A 16,975-nucleotide genomic window follows, 5' to 3' on the forward strand; every position below is an offset into this window, starting at 1 on the left:
ACTCAGGCTTAGAAGTAACTGAGAGGTTCAGTCCTGTGCGTGGGGGTCCCCTCCACTCCCGCCCAGCCCCCAGGCTGTGCTGCCCCCGGGGTTTCTTCCTGAGACCCACTCTGGTGGTGTCTTACCCCCAAAGCAGAGTGCCAGCTACTCACCTGGGTCTGCACAGGCTTCGCAGAGAGTGTGTTTCCTGGAGCTTCGTGGCATCATCTTTCCATGCGATGTGATAAGTTTTCCGTTGTTCGTGCCCACTGTGGGACATCTAATGAAATTTAGGTTATTTCCTATTATTTTTTTTTTGCTGTTATAAATATTCCCTTATGTACATGTGTACATTTCTATATGTGTATGTGTGGATTATTGTTTGTTATTTTTATAGGATAAATGCCTGAAAGTAGAACTACTGGCCCAGAAAGTGTATTACATTTTGCCAATATCCCTCCTAGAAAGCACAGCCCAGTTGAGGTTCCAGAAGTGTCCAAAAGTACCAATTGGGTGTTATCATTTGTTTTCTTTTTTAACACGTGTAATGATATAAAAAATACTAAGAAGAAAGTGAAAATAGTGCACAATTCCACTGCTTAGGTATAATTTCTGTTACACTGTATGTGAGTGAAGAGAGCCCTTTCTCACTTCTATGTATGTTCACATACGTTTTTCAGAAATTGAGGTCATACATAATGTTCCGTGTTCTTTTTTCATGCAGTTAATGGAGCGGATAAATTTCTCACGTCAGGTATTTTTTCTTCAACAAGCTGTTCTGTGGCGCTTTCTGTGCTGCAGACACTGTTCTCAGTGCTTTTACGACTCTGCGCTCAATGCGTTCCATGGCGGCTCTGTGGACACTGTTATCATCCCCGCTTTAGAGACAGGAAGCCGAGGCAGAGCCGTCAGGAGTCTGCCAGCATCACACAGCCCGTAAGGGCCGGGGCTGTACGCTGAACTCACACAGTCTGGCTGCAGGGTCTGTGCTCTTGATTAAAATGCTCTGTTTTCTGACCAAAGAGTCAGTAAATGTAGATTTTCGTTACTTTTAAAGGCCGCACAGCATTTCACTGTGTGTGTGTGGACCTTAAGTTTTCCTTCATCAGGTCTCCAGTTGATTGACATTGAATACTGTTTAAAATTTTTCTTTAAAAAAAAGAAAACAAAAAAACTATACTCAGGTGTATAATCTTGAGCCTACAATTTTATTCTATTATTATTATATTTTGTACTTGTGCCTTTGTTATCTTAGGTAAATATCTAGTAATGTAATTCCCAGACTAAGAGGGCATCTTTTAGGTCACATACTGTATGATTCCATGTATATTCAGAACAGATAAATCCATAGAGACAGAGGACAGTTGGTAATTACCAGGGGTTGGAGGAGAGGGGAGGATGGGGAGAAACTGTTTAATGAGTTTTATTTTAAATGATAGGAAAGATTTTGTATCTAGATAAAGGTGGTGGTTACATAACATTATGGATGCTCTAAATGCCACTGGACTGTTCATTCTAAAATGGTTAATTTAACATTCTGTGAGTTTTATCTGCCCGGTCACTAGTGCACAATCTCGTTGCAGATATTCAGGTTTTTGTCTTGTGTGTAATTTGGGGCATTCCTTGCTCATGTCCTTTACTTACTACACTTTTGGATTGCCATATATTCTGAAGATATTTTCCAGCTTTATCATTTGTCTTTTCATGTGTAGAATTTCTTTTTCTTTCCTTTTGCATTTTACTGAAGTTTTAAATATCAGCATTTGTCATTACTGTCAAATTCCATGCCCTTCTTATCGAAGCTTGGGACATTACCTATATGCCCCAAATAATAAAAAAAACCTTCTATATATTCCTCTGTTATACATATGGTTTCATTCTTTATCTGTATTTTTGATCCCTCTGGAAATTGTATTTTTGTGAAAGTTGTGAAGTAAGACAGTCATACATATTTAATCAGTAAATATGGGCAAAGGAATGTTCTTCATTAAGTGCAGTTTGCAGATAAACTATTTCAAATCATAGGGTCTACAGAGAATAAGGGTCTGATTCCAAGTCAAGCCTTGAAAAAGTAAAACACTTCATATTCTGAAAACAATTAGTGGGAGAACAGGGAGTTGCAAAGATGGTAGAGAGAGTCTCGGGCTCTTCACCCTGCTCTCCCCGGCGGTGTCTTGCAGAGCTGTGGCACGGTGTCAGGATCAGGAACCCTGACAGGGAGGTACTGTGTGCGGAGGTCATCACTCATCACCGTTCATCCACGTGTAGGCTTGTGTAGGCACCACGGCAGTCAGGAGGCAGGACTGCCGTCGCCCTGAGGGCTCCCCGTGTTCCACCTCACAGTCACCCCAACCCCACAGCCACTGAGCCCACCTGTGATTGTCATGTCGAGAATGTTACACCAGCCGTGACACACTGTGTGTGATCTTTTAAGATTGGCTTAGAAACCCCCCTTTTCAAGCCAGTTTCATAATTTTATACTTGAGGAAGTTGAGGTGCAGAATGACGGTTCTCTAAGAGTCGCACAGCTCCTTGGAGGTGGGCTGGGTACCACCCTCTGACTCCCTGCTTTTCCCCTGCAGACGGCCCAGCTCCACCATGTTCGCGCCTTAAAACCAGTCTTCTTTCTTCTTTGTGGATGTTGACTTTGTTCATTTCAGCATACCACTCTCAGCTTTTTCTCTAACCTCATGCGAAAGGCACGTTCCACCCTGTGCAGTCCTCACCTTTATTTTCTGTTCTGTAATTAATTAGGCAGTCTCTTCAGCAGCGGCAGACAGGCACCGTCCTTCCTAATAAGATTATCAGCTTCCTCCAGTGCTAAGCTGCATAGAAAATGGCCTCGTAGTCCATTGATTTGAATGACCTAAGTGGACTCTAATTTAACAAATACCAAACGGAAAGGTGGAAGCTCCCGGTGTTTTTCCCTTTCTGGCCACTGCTGAAGCCTCTAAAATATGCAGAAATGACCTAACGCCCGGCCGCCTAGCGGCTGACATACCTGTGATGATTGCTCCATGTTCCTCAGTTTGCCAAACACAATATTACAATTTGGAAAATTCTTGCCTAATTGTTTTAATATATGCTCGGTAAAGAGCAGTTTAGTGACATTTCAAACAGTTGACCTTGACTCTTTGGCTTGTTAAAACAATTAGAAGAAAACAAAATAAGCTTTTTCCCTACACTGAACCATAGCAAGTTAAAATAACAATTTTGTTATGTATTCAACATTTATTTATTTCATTCTGCATCTGAGTAGTAAAAGAAACCAGGAAAAGAGATTTTTTTTCCCCCCTAATGCCATTATGTGGAACAGCTGGTATTTTTGAAAAAAAACATTTTGCAGCCTACAGAAATCAATGTGTCAAGTTTACAAAAGTCACTTCTGAACCTTTCTAAGCTTGTTATTTCTGGGGTCATTTTATGCAAGGAGAGCTGCAAAAATTTGCTCTTATACTTGTTAAATCCTCCCTAAAGAAGGCAAGGCATTTATTCTAAGATCTTACCTAAGATGCACCTGCAATCTTCGTGAGGATTTCACACAACAGTATTTCAAGTGTCTTCTACTATCTTTGTGTTAGCAAAAGCGCTGACTTGATCAGTAGCTGCAGAGGCTGAAAACTGCTTTGCGGGAGTCGGGTTCGGAAATCTGCAGGTGGAAAGGCAGAGTGGTGTCAGTCTTCTGAGCGTGACCTTTTCTCCATGGAAAGATGTGGAATGGGCTGGTCTGCTTCCTCTCACTGCTTTGTGAACCCTCGCTTCAGCTCTGCTCATCAGGGAAACGCAGAGTGCAGTGGCCCGCAGCTGTGCGTGGTCCGAGGCATGCTTGGAAATGTGGGCCTTGGGGACGGTTGGGATCACTCTCTGTGACGCCCCCCGCCTCCGCCGCCTCCACTTGCCCCACTTTGCTCCTGTCTCTCCCGCTGCCCTGTGAGGTCGGTCCTGCTGTGAAGCCCTGCAGTGTGGCGGGTACTGCTGGTGTGTTCCAGGTTACCTCCCTCAGCCAGCCTCCCCCACCGCGGGGGGCTCACAGATCCGGCTTTCCTTCTCGTTCTGCCGCAGGCCCTCAGGAGGCTCTGCTCACCCAGGGATCAGCCGGAGAGCAGCCACCGCCCTGAGCGTGTCTGGTCATGGGCGGCGGGGAGGAAGGCCCGAGGCTTACCGTCGGCCCAGAGGTGGCCTCCGTCCGTCCTGGCCCCGCAGTTCATTGGCCAGAACTGACCTCACGGTGTGCGACCCTGCTGTGCCCGCGGTGGGCGAGGCCTGGACATGCCGGGTGGCTCTCACTAGGGGCACATGCATGGCTCCTGCCATTTCCGTGGGCTCGCCCACAGCTGTGGTCCAGGGACCGGCACGTGGCCTCCTTGCCCCGGCCCTGTCCTGAGCTCAAGGCCTGCGTCTCGGTCTGGGGTCCCAGAGGCTCCTTATAAATGTCCTCCCCCACCCCCACACACAGCCTCTGTCCTGGCGACCGGCCACCCATCCAGGCATCTCATCCAGAGGCTTCTCTCTCACCTGTCACATCCAGCCACTTGCTGGGCTTTGCCTGCTGAATGTTTCTTCGATTCTGCCCTGCATCTCTGCTGCCGGTCAGGTGACTCACAGGCAGACCTCAGATACAGGTGAAAAGAAAGGCAGCAGGAACCTGAAATGGGAGGACCGGGGTAGAAGGAAGCAAGAAGTACCCGCAGAGTCAGAGGCCAAGTGGGCGCCCGTGTGACGGCTGGACAGGCAGCAGCAATGAACCTGGGGCCTCTGCCGCGTCACGTGACCTGCTCCGCGCACTCACCTCCTTCGCTGGTGCTCTGCCGTCCTTGGAGCTAGAATCTGAGTCCTCCTGGAGTCCTCTTCCCGCTCACCCCCAGCCTGCCGGCCCCCTCGGCCCGGTGCCCTGCTCCCCACGACTCTGATGCCCGTGGTCTCCTCTCTGGCTGTCCTCCCTGCCCCTGGTCTGGCCTTCTCCTCTCTCCTGTAGACTCTCTGCGTGGTGGACTAGCCACCCCACTTCTGGACTTGCTCCCCATAAGCCCGCCCTTCACAGAATGATGTCACACGCAATGGTGACATGCCCATGTCTGCTGAGCCTTCTCTCCCCCTCGTGGAGAGATCACCCCCTTATCGTGGGACACTGTCTGCTTTCTAACCCCTCCTTGTCCTATGGAGCCATCTCTTCTCAAAAAAACTACCCTCCACCCCCTAAGGCAGCCCGCCAGCTCCTTCTCATCCTTGAGACCGGCATGGCGCCCCAGTGCAGGCAGCCCTGGTAAGCTTTCCCTGAAGAAAATCACCTGCATGTGACCATTCTCTGTGCAGTAGCTTCTGAGACTTGGAATAAAATTCAGATACGTGATACCAGGCTCCATCGTCAGAGTTGTCTCGGGAAGGAATGGAGTGTGAGATCCACAGCCTTGAGCCCCTGGGATCCCCGACAGGCCCCAGATGAGCTGACTGGGTGTGGAGCGGGCTGCAAAGTCTGGCAGGCGTTTGTTTACCTGCTTCCAGGATTCCAGAGGCGAGTGGGTCCAGAGCGTCCCGTAGGTCTGCGGAATCCCAGGCCCCGGTGTGATGACGCCTCCTCTTCCCCTGCGCGCACCAGTGCCTGCTGCCATCAGGGCGCTGAGCGTCTGCTCTCATCCCCCTGCTGGGAGCTGGGGTGGGGCTGTCCTCTCCTCGTTCCATGAAGAATCAGGCTCTGCCAGACGGAGAAAGCTGCCTGAGGGCCAGCTCGTAATTACACGAACCCCAGTCCCTTTGATTTCCGAGCTCCAGCTTTTGTCCCGGGTGTCCAGCCATCTTCAGATGCGATCCTCCCCGGGTCCTGGCCCAGAGTCACCTGAATTAAACCCCCGGGCCCTTTGGTCACTGAGTGTCCCGACATGAGACCTGGGACATGGAGCTGGCCCTGTGCACCTGTGCTGTCTGCCGCAGACTTGCGTGACTCTCGGGGAAACAGAGGGCACTCACGACCCTTTCTTCATGGAGGGGGTGGGGCCAGGGGAGAAGAGGAGCTAACTAAGTCCCACCAAGCAGGACTTGAAGTTGGGACTTTTATTTTTAAATTGTTTTGGCCATGCCATGTGGGATCTCAGTTCCCCAACCAGGGGTCAAACCCACGCCCCCTGCACTGGAAGCTCGGAATCTGAGCCGCTGGATCGCCAGGGAAGCCCTATGCTGGGACTCTGAGAGGAGGCCTTCCCTGTCCAGCGTCTTGGAGGCTGGCCGGCAGCCCCATAGCATCGTGCTCTCAGAGGTTCCTGGAGGGATGTGATGGGGTGGGTGGCGGGGGGCTGGAGCCGGTGACACTGCGGGCCTTTGCGCCAAGTGATGGCTCTTCCAATGAGTGGCAGCGATGCGTTATGACCCCCGTCTTGAAAAGGAGTCTCTTTGACCATCACAGCCTGACTGCTGAGAGGTGCTGCAGGGAAGGGCCCGCGGCCCAGGGCCCAGCAGCCTTTAAAGCCGCACTCGCTGCTGCGCCTGGTGCTTCCCAGCTACCGAGGAGCCGCCTGGAGCCGAGGTCTCAGGAGGTCCCCGTGGAGGCCAGCCCTCTCCTCTCTGTTCTCCCCCTTCCGGGGCCTGTGCTGTGGCCGCTGGGCCCTGCGCCAGACTATGGGGATCAAAGCAAGTAAGACAAGTCTGTTCTCTGGAGCAGCTGAGCCCGGGGGGACGAGGACCAAATAGATACAGGATGATGCGGGGGTCAGCCCGGTGCAGGGTGGGAACGGCAGGACCACCTGCGGCGGGAACATCCTGGAGGGCTCCCTGGAGACAGGGGCCGTGAACGCCCGTCCAGGGCTGCCGGCGGGGGCGGGAGCGGGACAGGCATTCCCCTCGCCATGGTTCCTGTGAAAGCCTGCAGGTGCCGGGGGATCGGGTGAGGAAGGCGGGCTGGTTCACTGCGGTGGGTGTGGGTCAGGAGGAGGCTGGCTGCCTGGTGCCGTGTGTGCTCACGGTCATCGTGGCCCCTCGGTGGGGACACGGTGCTCAGAGCCGGTGCTCTCCTGGCCTCCCCTTGGAGCTGGAGAGGCAGGAAGACGCGAGAAAGCCCGAGGGCAAGAGGGAAGGCAAGAGGGATGCATATTCAGCAGGTTTGATAGAATAATCGTGGGCTAATAAGTTCGTTAAACTGCTGCATTAGCAGCCTGGAATGAATCGGTGGCAGAGTCCCAGAGTATAATCCCTTATCAGTCTGCTGTTCTGACAACTCTTCTGGGCTTTTTTTTTTATTAATGTGGCTGATAACACTTGACTCTCTGGGGTGTTTTGAGATTTAATTAGTTCTGGGGCAATTTGGAATAGGTACTTTAGAATATTAGCGCTGTTGTTAATTATAAATGAGTGCACATGAACTAATTTCTACAAATGTATGACTGCCCGTACCGTTAACTCTTCATCGGCCCGCTACCAGGTCAGCTCGCCTTGCCTGGATGCTATTACGTGTTGGGGACCCTGAGAGGTTCCAAGAGGAGTTAGAGGGTGAACACAGACACAGATTCCCCGACCACTCCCCCCTCTCCTGAGAGTGTGGGGTTTGGCAAGTGGAGTAACTTCCCTCCCAGAGAAGCTCCTCTAGGACAGGAGAGGGTGGTGAGTGAAGAGCAGGGAGATTCTGAGATCAAAGGAGCTTAGTTGAGAGCTTTTGTATCAGATGAGCTTCGTTTTTCTTAGTTAAGTCAGGCAGGCTCATCCAAGTTAAGGGAGGGTGTGTGTGTGTGTGTGTGTGTGTGTGCGCACTTCTGTTCCATCCCAGCCTCTCATCATCACCCACTTGTGCCCTCACCCACAAAAGGCCCGCCTGCAGACCCCCACCCAGGTGGATAACACCTCCTGGGAACCCGACACTCTTCCAAACTCACTGTGTGACCAGAACTAACTCATCCACTCTCCCCCAAATCTCCCCCCTCCCAGCTTCTGGTGACTGCACCGGCCAAACCCCATGGGAAGCCAGGAGCAGTGGAGCCCCCGTGTGACCCATTATAGGTCAGCCTCCAGGAGCTGGTGGAGAAAGATGAGGGTCGGCCTGGAGGGACAAGCGGGAACTTTGCAGAACACGGGGGACACTGGATTTTTTGCTCATTACCCTTCAAATGGGGCCTATGCCAAGTCTCTGCTCCTGAAGCTGCGCTGCCTCCATCTGAAGTCTGGACACCTCCCTGCATGTGAGGACCCCAGGCACTGTCATAAGAGTGGGGTCTCTGCACCCCCCTGGGAACTCCTGCTTCCACGCTGCAGCGTCATCGGTTTTTAAACGCCATCTTCTCAAAAGGAGATGAAATATAAAGAATTAGGTCAATGTGCTGGGGTTGAAGAACAATGATGCACAGACGTCAAGAAATTAAACACTGTCTTTCCCGAACATCAGCGATTCCACGGAACACACCGGGCTGGGGGTGCAGCCTTCCCTGTGCCTTTCCTGTTTGCACGGACCCGACGGGACTCCCCGGAAGCTGTGGTCCCAGCCCAGCCCCGAGCCGCACAAGTGTGTCTTCAGGCATGACGTCACCACCGCAGACATGCCGCCGGGGATGGGGGGCGACAGCATGACTCCCCACGTGACAGAGGGCTCTGCGACCTTCCCCGACCTGAGCCTCACAGCCACTCACTTTGTGACCCTGGGTTCAGCGAGTTCAGAGCTGGTCCAGCTGGAAGGCAGAGGCTGGAGTGTGGCTCATACACTCCACGACTCTACCACGGCGGCTCAGAGCGGTAACTGTGCTGCAGGAGGTATCGGACACCATCCCTCCTACAGCCTCATCCACTCCTTTTAAAGCTGTTTCCAGGGCTGTTGGAGGCACTTGTGGCTGAGGATTGGAGGACTGGGAGGGTCTGGTGGTGGTGGGGGCTAGTCTGGACCGCACCCTCTTTAACCAGAGAAGCCACGCCTTTTCATTAGGTATATTGAAATTGCTTAAAGAACTCACTCAAAATGTTTGCTGCCAAAAAAAAAAAAAAATGTTTGAAAAGCACATCCTGGTGCAGCGAGGATCGCGACTGGATTCGGTTGGTGATGTGGCGCGATGTGAAGTCTGACAGATGAGGGCGCTTCACCCAAGCGCCTTGTGTTCTGAAAAGCACCTCTGTTAGAGCCTTCTGACTGTGCTGGGTCTTCACTGCTTCAAGGGCCCTGCTCTCGTTGCAGCGAGTGGGGGCTACGCTCCAGTTGCAGGGCGTGGACTTTGCATCGCGGGCTTTCTCTAGTGGCAGAGCACTGGCTGTGGAGCACAGGCGCAGTAGTTGTGGCGCACGAGTTTAGTTGTGAGGCATGTGGGGTCTTCGGGGATCAGGAATCAAACCCGTGTCTCCTGCACTGGCAGGCGGATTCTTTACCACTGAGCCACCAGCGAGGCCCAAGCAGTTCTCTTTTCAAAAAAAGAAATCAGACTTGTCTATGCCTATGCTCTTTCACTGGGCACAGGTAAAATGAGAAATTTTAAAGTTACCTTCTGACATATTATGTAACTGACTTACTATGTTTCAGCTGTATTGTCTGCCTTTTCCCACCAGCACATACTCCAGGGGGCAGGCGTCCCTGTCTTGTACCCTGCGGTGTCCCAGGTGCTTAGAATAGGGCCTGGCATTCTGCACGTATCTTCTGAATGAACTGTGGCCGGTAAAGAACAAATACATTCTGCACTGCTGGGATAATTTCCAAGTAAATATTTCTTTCTTTTGTGCGGAAATGATGTTTTGTTTGAAGATGGACCCTGAGAAAAATTGGAAATAGGAGAGAGAACAAGAGGGAAAAAAAAAAGCTTGCAAAGAGAATGTTTTATTAAGTACGAGGGGATCACTGCTGAACTTGGTGTTAGAGAAATTCTGTTTCAGAAGAGCGGTACTTGATATGAGTATTTCATCAGATGGAGGAGAGGGTTGTTACGAGCAAACAGGCAGAGGAACAGGAGAGGGGGGTGGAGCCAGGCCCCGGGTGGACCTGGCCTTTCTGAGCCACACGCAGGAAGCGTCCTGCAGATACAAGGGAGCGCGTCCATAGAGCCTGCGGGGTAACTTGTCTCGGGTTCCAGCAGGGTCGGGTCTCCCCAGTCCTCCACCGTCTTTCTCCCACTGCCCTGTCGGGAGGGTCTCAGAGTCCAGAGATGCAGGGCTTGTCTGATTGGATGCCCCACCCCGCCCGCTGCTGTGTGGTCCAGTTTCTCCCAGGGCATCACGATTGCTGTGTGAAGCCCCTCGACACCCTCCTGAGAAACGTTTCTCTGAAGCCACCCCTCCCTCCTGGGATGGCTCTGCTTGTGTACGTGCTCAGTCACTTCAGTCCTGTCCCACTCTTTGTGACCCCATGGACTGTAGCCTGCCAGGCTCCTCTGTCCGTGGGGATTCTCCAGGCAAGAATACTGGAGTGGCTTGCCATGTCCTCCTCCAGGGGATCTTCCCGATCCAGGGATCGAACCCGGGTCTCCTGCATCTGCTGCACTGCAGGCGGATTCTTTACCGACTGAGCCACCTGGGAGGCCCTGCGTGGCTCTAACTGCTAGACGTTTCTTCCTGTGGCGAAGTCTGTTGCTGATCTCTACCCATCGGTTCATTGCTTCATGTGCAGAGCAGGTCTTCCTTGTGTTGTAAGGTTAGGTCCTCAGGCTCAGTAAAAAGAAGACACAGCCCCGAGCTCCCAGAGGTCATGGCACGGATGAGGCTTCCAGACAGATGACTGCAAAGCAGTGTGGGGAGTCCCACTGTTGATACATTGATACCGTGGCTTGTGTGTGTCCTGTGATTCTGCCCTGACCAGGGCTGGAGTTGTGCTGTGTCCCCACCGTCCCCCCGGCCAGCCTCACTCACTCACGCTCCTGCGTGGTCTCCCCTGGCATTGGCGTTCACCCCCCACCCCACTCGTCAAAGGACAGCTCCCCACGTCCTATGGGTATTTGAGGCCCTCGATTTCACTCCCTTCCCTGGTTCTGTTCCTCCCTCCCAGCTTCTTCACCAAGTTAGCCCCGCAGGGTGCCCAGCCAAGCATTCCTCCTCATCTTCAGGCCCCCTTCCTTAGCACCGAGCCCACCACTGGTCCCCACACCACAGTCTCCTGTGCCCTCCGCCCCCCACACCTCCTCCGCCCCTGTTCCCTGCAGCCCTGTCCACAGCTTCAGAAATGCTTGCTGTTCACACTGACCAAAGGGCTGCCTGCCCGGAGTGGCTTGTCTGATGCCTCGGGTAGAATCTCCCGTCGCTCCCCTCGGTCATCCGAGACCCCTTCTCGCTTCAGTGGGCGCACAGCGGACTGCCCCATCCATCCCTCCCACCAGACGGCAGGGCTTTCGAGGGTGGGCTCTGGGTCTGTGCCCTGTCAGCCTTGGTGTCCACCACGCCTGGCACACGGAAGGCACCTAATACCTGGATGCTGAGCATGTGCATCCCTTCTTAGACTGTGTAAAGAAGACCGCCGTGTCTTCCCCGCAGGTGGTTGACTGATGACTCTGAGGTCCGGTGGGCTTCCTGAGAGCAAGGGGAGGGCCCGTGCCTGCCATGTCCGCAGTGGGCCCTCAGTGCCCACGTGGGGGCCTGTGCCGGGGGAATGGTGTTCACTGAGTCGGAGGCAAGACCGAGGAAGCGGAGGTGACCCCCGAAGTGGTACCGTGGCCGCTTCGCTGGGGATCAGTGTTTCTTTTATAAACTGATTCCTCAGTTGCGCTGGGCCTTGGTTGCTGGGTGCTTTGTCTAGAGTGGAGAATGGGGGCTGTTTAGCTGCAGCGTGTGGCTTCTCGCCAGGCTCCGGGATGCAGGCTCAGTAGTCTGCTGCATGGGCTTAGTTGCTCCGAGGCCTGTGGAATCTTCCCTGGCCAGGGGTTGAACCCGTGTCTCCTGCATTGGGCAGGCAGATTCCTATCCACTGCACCACTAGGGAAGTCCAGGAACCAGTGTTTCTATCACACAGGTATATCCCCTTTACTGTCTGCCCATAAAAAGGGTTCTGTGCCCTCCCCGACTCCATCACTGGTATAAAAAGGGTATTTTATACATCCTGGTATTTGCCCCTTAGGTAATGAATCTGACCTTGAACTGGAGAAGAAATATAAGGAAGACGATCGAGAAAAGGCCCCGAAGAGGCCACGGACGCAGAGAGCGGAGAAAATCCATAAAGTCTGCTCAGGAAAGGAGGCCCCGCAGATATCTGGGGCCAAGAAGCCCATCATCAGCGTGGTGTTAACGGCACACGAGGCGATTCCAGGTGTGCACGGTGGTGGGAGGGGGCGGCAGGAACCTCTGGGCGGGGGCTGTGATTGCTGCGGGGCTTTCGGCGGAGTTACCTCTGCCCAGGGCTGCGGTGGATGACCGCGTCCAGAGGTCAGGGCGCGAGGGCTGCTCCCGCGGCTGCTGCCTACGGCCTGTGCTCGCATGTGAGCAGCCGTTCAGAGGAGCAGTGGCCCTGGAGAGCGGTTCTTTCCTTGGGGCCCCCCAGCCCTCCCAAGACCCTCTCCTGTATGTCCATGCTCCTTCTTCCTGCCCCGGCCAGAGAGTAAGATGACTCACAGCAGACGGTGCCAAAACCCTCCACACAATTTCTTCCAGTTTTTTTTTTTTGCATTTTTTATTAGGTTCATCATTTATTTTATAGTACTAGAGATTTCTATCTCCTTTTCTTTTCACATAAAGTAACCAGTGGATATATTACCCCTTTTTAAAAAGGCCTCCTCCAGGAAAAGATACCTTAGACAAAGAGCAGTTAAGGATAGTAGATGCTAAAGTATAATAATGTTTTTTTTTCCCCCTGTGCGTTTGGGGTGACAACTGTCAAATAAATTAAAAAAAAAATCAAGTTTAGGATTTTGAGGTCAGCTGGAACCTGGCGTGCTGCAGTCCATGGGGTTGCAAAGAGTCGGACACAACTGAGCAACTGAATTGAACTGAGAGCCTTTTAAAGCATCTGTTTTCAACGCTAATAGAAACTGAAATGAAAACACTAAATAAATACCTTTTTATATTATATACATATAATATTTATATTTTATATCCCGTAACATGTCACAGAAAACCCCAAACTAGCTTTTTGGCCAACCCAATACTTCACTGTAGGGCGAGGTACGCAGTAGAGAAAAAAGCCACATAAGATTATGCAGCTTGAAGTGGTTTCACTGTCCTTCAGACAAGTGTTACTCCAGGAAATGGAAACCCCAGGAGAGAGATTCCTGTGTTTAGCCATCTTGAGTTAAAGTTTCTATAATGGTTTCTTAAAAAAGAATGATAGTATTTGAGATTTCTGTGAGTGGGGGGAGGGGGCGGTGGTGAAAAGTATAATTAATTTCCTTTGCTATTCATGTGCACACACACTTCTATAAACAGTCTTTGATCATTTCACATCGTAGACTTGAATAAGTAAAGGTGACCTCTGAGTTTTCCACCCCAGACCGTTCACTTCACAGGGTGGACGCAGGGGCCCTGAGGGTGGGAGGCTGATGTCCTGTTTGGGACCTGATCCCAGACAGCGGAGATTCCTGCTCACCATTGAGTCCACTGCTCCTTTCTCTCTTGATGCTGTTTGACGCTTACTCAAAGTTTAACACATTAGGAGCTATGAAATCTTGCAGGGAAGCATATGTGTATATGTGTATCTGTCTTGTGTTTTGGGTTTTCAATAAAGAAAAAAGAAAGTTAGTCACACAGTCGTGTCTGACTCTGTGGCCCCATGGTCTGTAGCCTGCCCAGTTCCCATGCCCGTGGGATTCTACAGACAAGAATACTGGAGTGGGCTGCTGTTTCCTTCACCAGGAGATCTTCCCGACTCAGGGCGCGAACCCAGGTCTCCTGCACCACAGGCAGATTCTTTACCAACTAAGCCACTAGGGAAGCCCTTTTAATAAAGAGATCAAGTGAAAATGCATCTCACAAGAAGGTTTTGATGGATTATTGGATAACTCCCCCGAAACACACACACAGACATACAAGTTACATGTGTGAGCTGAAGGAACACTCGCCCCCCGCATGGGTGCCACGCAGTAAAGAAACACACTTCCCAGGCTGTGCTCCCTACACTGGGGCGGGGGGTGGGAATCAGGGGCCTCGAGGTGTCTCTTTATTACTCACTGAGTTGTGCCTCCCTCTCAGGTGCTACCAAGATTGTTCCAGTGGAGGCCGGGCCCCCGGAAACAGGAGCTGCAGACCCCGAGGCCACAGCAGCTGACCTGGCGCCCCGGAGGGGGTACCAGGAGTACGCCATCCAGCAGACGGCCTACGAGCAGCCCATGAAGTCCAGCAGGTAACGCATCTTCTGTTGTGTGTGACCCCAGCCACCACCTCAGAGGGTGGGAGAGCAGCATTTGCACTTACTAGGACTGTGCTGGCTAAGCTATCGGTAAGGCGTTCTGGTTTCTTAACTTGAACGTAAGAACCAGCCTCTCCATGATGGCTTCGTGGTGTGCTGGCCGAGCCCAAGCAGCCTCTGTGGGATGTGAGGCAGAGCAGCCGGCTTGGGAAACTCAGCACCAGTTGGTTTAATGAAGGTGGAGCATTTTACTCCAGGTATGCTTCATCTGAATAAAAAGTGGTGTGAACAAGGCCTTACTTCATAAGTCTGCTGGTTTTTATAGCTGCACAATTTGTAAGGAAAAAAAAAATCTTTATTTCTCCCCTACTTTCGTAAGTAACACAAGTGTCCTGTAGAAATTTCCAGAGTCTGTGTAACACGCAGCTGCAGTAACCATCTCGCCTCTTGTGGTTGAGGTTACCTCTACAGACAGCGTGGTTCACAGGCCACCATAATTTTTTTTTCATGATATACGAAACTATAGCACTTTAATTTTTTTATTTTTTTCCTAACACAAAACACCAAAGGCACTGTTATCAACCTTTTTTAAAAAACTTACGTTTGACTTTTTCCTTTTCGGTAGATAATTTTTTTTAAAGTGCGTTTGCTATTGTGTGGATTCTCTAGTTTACTAGAGTCAGTTTTTGCTTGGCAGGAAATGTGCTCAAGGCTCTTTCAGTGAGTCTTCAGGACTTCTGGGATGAGTCACTAGAATTGACGTTGCTCTTTTTTTGGAAAAGATACTCATTTGACTGCAGCTGGTCTTAGTTGCTGCATGTGGGATCTAGGTACCTGGCCAGGGATCAAACCCCGGCCCCCTGCATCGGGAGCCTGACGTCTTAGCCACTGGATCACCCAGAAAGTCCCTGAAATTGCTGTCTTAAAGGATATGAGCGTTGAAACTTTAATCTACATTGAAAACTGCCCTCCAAACACACTGGGTGAACTGATGCCTCACAGCTAGCCTGACCACCTTACACCCTCCCTGTGGTCACAGTCTTGGCCATGGTACATACCTGCTGATGTGGATCAGCAAACTCCCATCGCCTGAGCTCTGCACACGTTTTCCAGGCTGAGAGGGAAGACAAGGAAGATGCCAGACAGGGGGTTCCCTGTTTCTGGAAAAGGGGGAAGAAGGCGTTCTGGATGAGAGCGTAAGATTTAGTGCCAGACAGTCCTGGGTTGGCTCTAGATCCTCCTGTGTGTGCTCAGTCGCTTCAGCTGTACCTGACTCTTTGTGACCCCATGGCCTGTAGCCCTCCTCTGTCCATGGGATTCTTCAGGCAAGAATACTGGTGAAGGTTGGCACGCCCTTCTCCAGGGGATTGTCCCAACCCAGGGACCAAACTGGCGTCTCCTGCATTGGCAGGCAGATTCATGACCACTGAGCCACCTGGGAAGCCCCTAGATCTTTCTGCTGGACTTCAGTTCAACAGCTCAAACACCTGCTGTGTTCCAGGCACTGCGGGGGTGGGTGGGGAGGAAGATTGGGACAGACAGAGGCTTCCGCTCTGCTGGGACTGGACACAAGTGATTTTGCCTCTGAGCCTCTCAGCACCACACAGGAGACTGTCTAAAAGAACCTGACTCAGTTTAGTGGTGGCATAAAATGATCACATCTTTGGAAAGTGGTCTTGTTAAATTATAACATCGTGTCGTCTGCGGTGCCTCATTAATTTCTAGCCTCAGTCCTCTCTTTTCGCAAATGTGAGCAACTGAATGTATCAGTGAAGTTGTAAAAATATGGACTCCTTTGGCAAAACTGAGATACAATTAATTTTGAAGACCACCCTTGTCTCAACACAGCTTGATTTGTAGACTCCTCATAATATTTCAAGGTCTCTTGGGGAGGGTTTCAAAACTCCATGCTCATCTGGTTGCAGGTAAATATACTCAATATTTAATCAGTAGATGGAGGCTGTATTCCTGTTGTCAAGCATTCTATTAATATTTTATTGTCTAAATTATAAAATAGTTATGAAAGAGGCTTTTTATATGACAAAAGTCAGGAAAACTGTAAGGAAAAAAAATCAGTCGTAATCTCACTCCCCTAAGATAACCACCGTTAATATTATTTAATGTTATTTCCTTTCAGCCTTTTCTCAGCCCATATATTTTATAAAACTGAGTTTATTTTATATGCAATTTTGTATCCTGCTTTTAGTACTTAACCACATTATACTTACTTTCCTTTGTTCCTCAAATTATTCACAAACTATGCCTTGTAGTGACATGCGGTAATATCATGAGGCTCTCCTGCGACCCCCTACTCAGCTCTCTACACTGCGGCCAGTGCGCTTTTTGTAAAAATGCCCCTTTGGTTGTAGCTTTTAAGGCCTCACACTGTTGTTAGGAGAACTAGGCCTATAGAGCCACCTCTCCCTCTGGTTCTCTGTGCTCCAGCATCTGCTCCAGCCAATCTGGGTCCTTTTTTAAAAAATTTTATTTATTTTTAATTGAAGGATAATTGCTTTAGAATATTGCTTTGGTTTCTGCCATAAATCCACATGGACTTCCCTGTAGCTCAAAAGGTGAAGAACCTTCCTGCAATGCGGGAGACCTGGGTTCGATCCCTGGGTCAGGAAGATCCTCTGGAGAAGGGAATGGCAACCCACTCCAGTATTCCTGCTTGGAGAATCCCACAGACAGAGAGGACTGGAGGGCTACAGTTCATGGGGTGGCAGAGTCCAGCATGACTGAGCGACCCAACACTTACTTACTTACTTAGCTAACATCAACATG

The 16,975-nt window shown here is 51.0% G+C and overlaps 1 protein-coding gene across 4 annotated transcripts in view; it reads left to right on the forward strand.

Annotated features, from left to right (window-relative positions):
* Positions 1-16,975, forward strand: part of ZFAT (zinc finger and AT-hook domain containing) — a 145,961-nt gene that overhangs the window by 44,155 nt on the left and 84,831 nt on the right. For all 4 annotated transcript variants that reach the window (XM_061123143.1, XM_061123142.1, XM_061123144.1 and 1 more), the window contains 2 exons: positions 11,972-12,160; positions 14,035-14,185. In XM_061123143.1, the coding sequence (XP_060979126.1) occupies positions 11,972-12,160; positions 14,035-14,185 (340 nt within the window). The remainder of the gene's footprint in view (positions 1-11,971; positions 12,161-14,034; positions 14,186-16,975) is intronic.

The sequence above is a fragment of the Dama dama genome, chromosome 21 (genome assembly GCF_033118175.1).
Source record: "Dama dama isolate Ldn47 chromosome 21, ASM3311817v1, whole genome shotgun sequence".
Lineage (NCBI taxonomy): Eukaryota > Metazoa > Chordata > Mammalia > Artiodactyla > Cervidae > Dama > Dama dama.